The sequence below is a fragment of the Littorina saxatilis genome, unplaced genomic scaffold, assembly GCF_037325665.1.
Source record: "Littorina saxatilis isolate snail1 unplaced genomic scaffold, US_GU_Lsax_2.0 scaffold_2949, whole genome shotgun sequence".
Lineage (NCBI taxonomy): Eukaryota > Metazoa > Mollusca > Gastropoda > Littorinimorpha > Littorinidae > Littorina > Littorina saxatilis.
The window spans coordinates 7,186-9,478 of NW_027126386.1; the positions used below are offsets into that span (position 1 = coordinate 7,186).

General features: G+C 50.6%; 1 protein-coding gene across 1 annotated transcript; it reads left to right on the plus strand.

Annotated features, from left to right (window-relative positions):
- The first annotated feature begins 308 nt into the window (after positions 1-308).
- LOC138954827 (cuticle collagen 34-like) lies at positions 309-929 on the plus strand. Its single transcript, XM_070326592.1, has one exon. It carries the CDS (start codon positions 309-311, stop codon positions 927-929), a length of 621 nt encoding a protein of 206 aa, XP_070182693.1.
- The last annotated feature ends 1,364 nt before the right edge of the window (positions 930-2,293 follow it).

The following is a 2,293-nucleotide window of genomic DNA, read 5'->3' on the forward strand; positions in this document are numbered from 1 at the left end:
GTACTGGAACCCTGTAAGGTCAATCTCCTGATGAGTTTACCTGAGCCCTGCGTGTGTATAGACGCCAGGTGGAAATCACCTGTTACCGGATGGTACTCAGGAGATCAAAGCGTTTTGGCGGTGTCAGCGTAACCTTGGATACTTATCTACCTGTACCTCCCCAACCGGGGTATTTCATTAGTTGTTTTGGTAGGCGCAGGGGCCTTGAATAGCGATATCTGTGCTTGTAAGGTTGTTTTGCTCGTAGTTTGTATGGTACGAACTGCTCGGGTATCAGCCTTGGGGTCACGGGAGGTGGGTGTGTGAAGATGGCACGTCAACAGCAAGAACCAGGAGAACCAGGAGAACCCGGAGAACCCGGAGAACCCGGAGAACCCGGAGAACCCGGAGAACCCGGAGAACCCGGAGAACCCGGAGAACCCGGAGAACCAGGAGAACCCGGAGAACCAGGAGAACCAGGAGAACCCGGAGAACCAGGAGAAACAGGAGAAACAGGAGAACCAGGAGAACCAGGAGAAACAGGAGAACCAGGAGAACCCGGAGAACCCAGAGAAACAGGAGAACCAGGAGAAACAGGAGAAACAGGAGAACCCGGAGAACCAGGGGAACCAGGGGAACCAGGGGAACCAGGAGAACCAGGAGAACCAGGAGAAACAGGAGAACCAGGAGAACCCGGAGAACCCGGAGAACCCGGAGAACCAGGGGAACCAGGGGAACCAGGAGAACCAGGAGAACCAGGAGAACCCGGAGAACCCGGAGAACCAGGAGAACCCGGAGAACCAGGAGAACCAGGAGAACCCGGAGAACCAGGAGAACCAGGAGAACCCGGAGAACCCGGAGAACCAGGAGAACCCGGAGAACCCGGAGAACCAGGAGAACCAGGAGAACGCCATACAGCATTTAAAGGAATTAATACGTGTCTTAAGTAATTGGTAAAAGTCAATGTTGAAGAAAGACGTGACTGAAACACGTGTTTGTTTGTCTATGCATTTCTATTTGTTTGTTTGTTTGTTTGTTTCTTTCTTTAGTTTTGGTTTCAGTTTGTGCATGTTTTTTTTCCGATTTGGTCGTGGCATCTGTCCCGAGGAAAATGCGGAGCTTGAGAAATAAGCAGTTCTAATGCTTTAAATGCAGAAAATGAAACAAAGCGGCCGTTGTGCACCACACATCATGGTTCTTGATTTTACAGGACACAGCCTCACATTGGAAGGGAGTTTCATTTCCTATTTTCTTTGTTATCACGTTGTGCTTGGTGCTGTCCGATTTGTGAAGTAACGTTTTACTAGTTATCATTACTATCGTTAGTACTCCCCCCCCCCCCCCCCCCCCCCCCCCACCCCCTTCCCATCATACAGTTTATTGAGTTACGTCATTTCATTCTGTCGTCGACCTCGACATACACGACACACACACAGACACAGACACACAGACACAGACACACAGACACACACACACACACACACACACCAGGGCCGGATCTGGGGGGGGGGGGGTTCCTGGGTTCCGGAACCCCTCCCCCCCCCCTGGCCATCCAATGTACCTCTCAGAGAAAAAGAAGTGGACTTTTTAAGCTCATCACCCACACACACGCACACACACATAACCGCAGTAACACGCGAGCATCTTAGAAATAAACTAAAATGAAATAAATAACCAGAATTTGTCGCCGACATGTGACGTTAATCAGCAGTCTGTGTAATGTTTTATGCGAGTGCATAACGGTTTTAAGGACGATCACAGGGTCAGATTTGTTTCATCTTTTTACGGGTGGACTTTAACGAGAATTTCGGCTGCTTTACTTGCTTTTTTCTCAAGGGTATAAAAATGGATTTATCAAGGTGTGGAAAACGTGGGAATCGTGTCTTGATAAGGGCGAAAACGGAGGCAGTTGGTGATGGATATAGTTGGAAGGGGTTGTATGTGTGTGTGGGGGGGTGGGGGGTGGGGATTTGGGGTCGGGGGGGGCGGGGGGAGGGGCGGTTGGGTAAGACGTGTCTTGGGGTAGGGGAGGTGTGTGTGTGTGTGTGTGTGTGTGTGTGTGTGTCCGTGTGTGTGTGTGTGTGTTTATGTGTGTGTGTGTGTGTGTGTGTGTGTGTTAGTGTGTGTGTCCATGTGTGTGTGTTTATGTGTGTGTGTGTTTGTGTGTTAGTGTGTGTATCCATGTGTGTGTGTGTGCGTGTGTGTTTGGTGGGGGGGGGGGGGTGGGCGGTTGGGTAAAGTGTGGCTTGGGGTGGAGGAGGTGTGTTTCTGTGTATGTGTGTGTCAGTGTGCGTGTCAGTGTGTGTATTAGCGT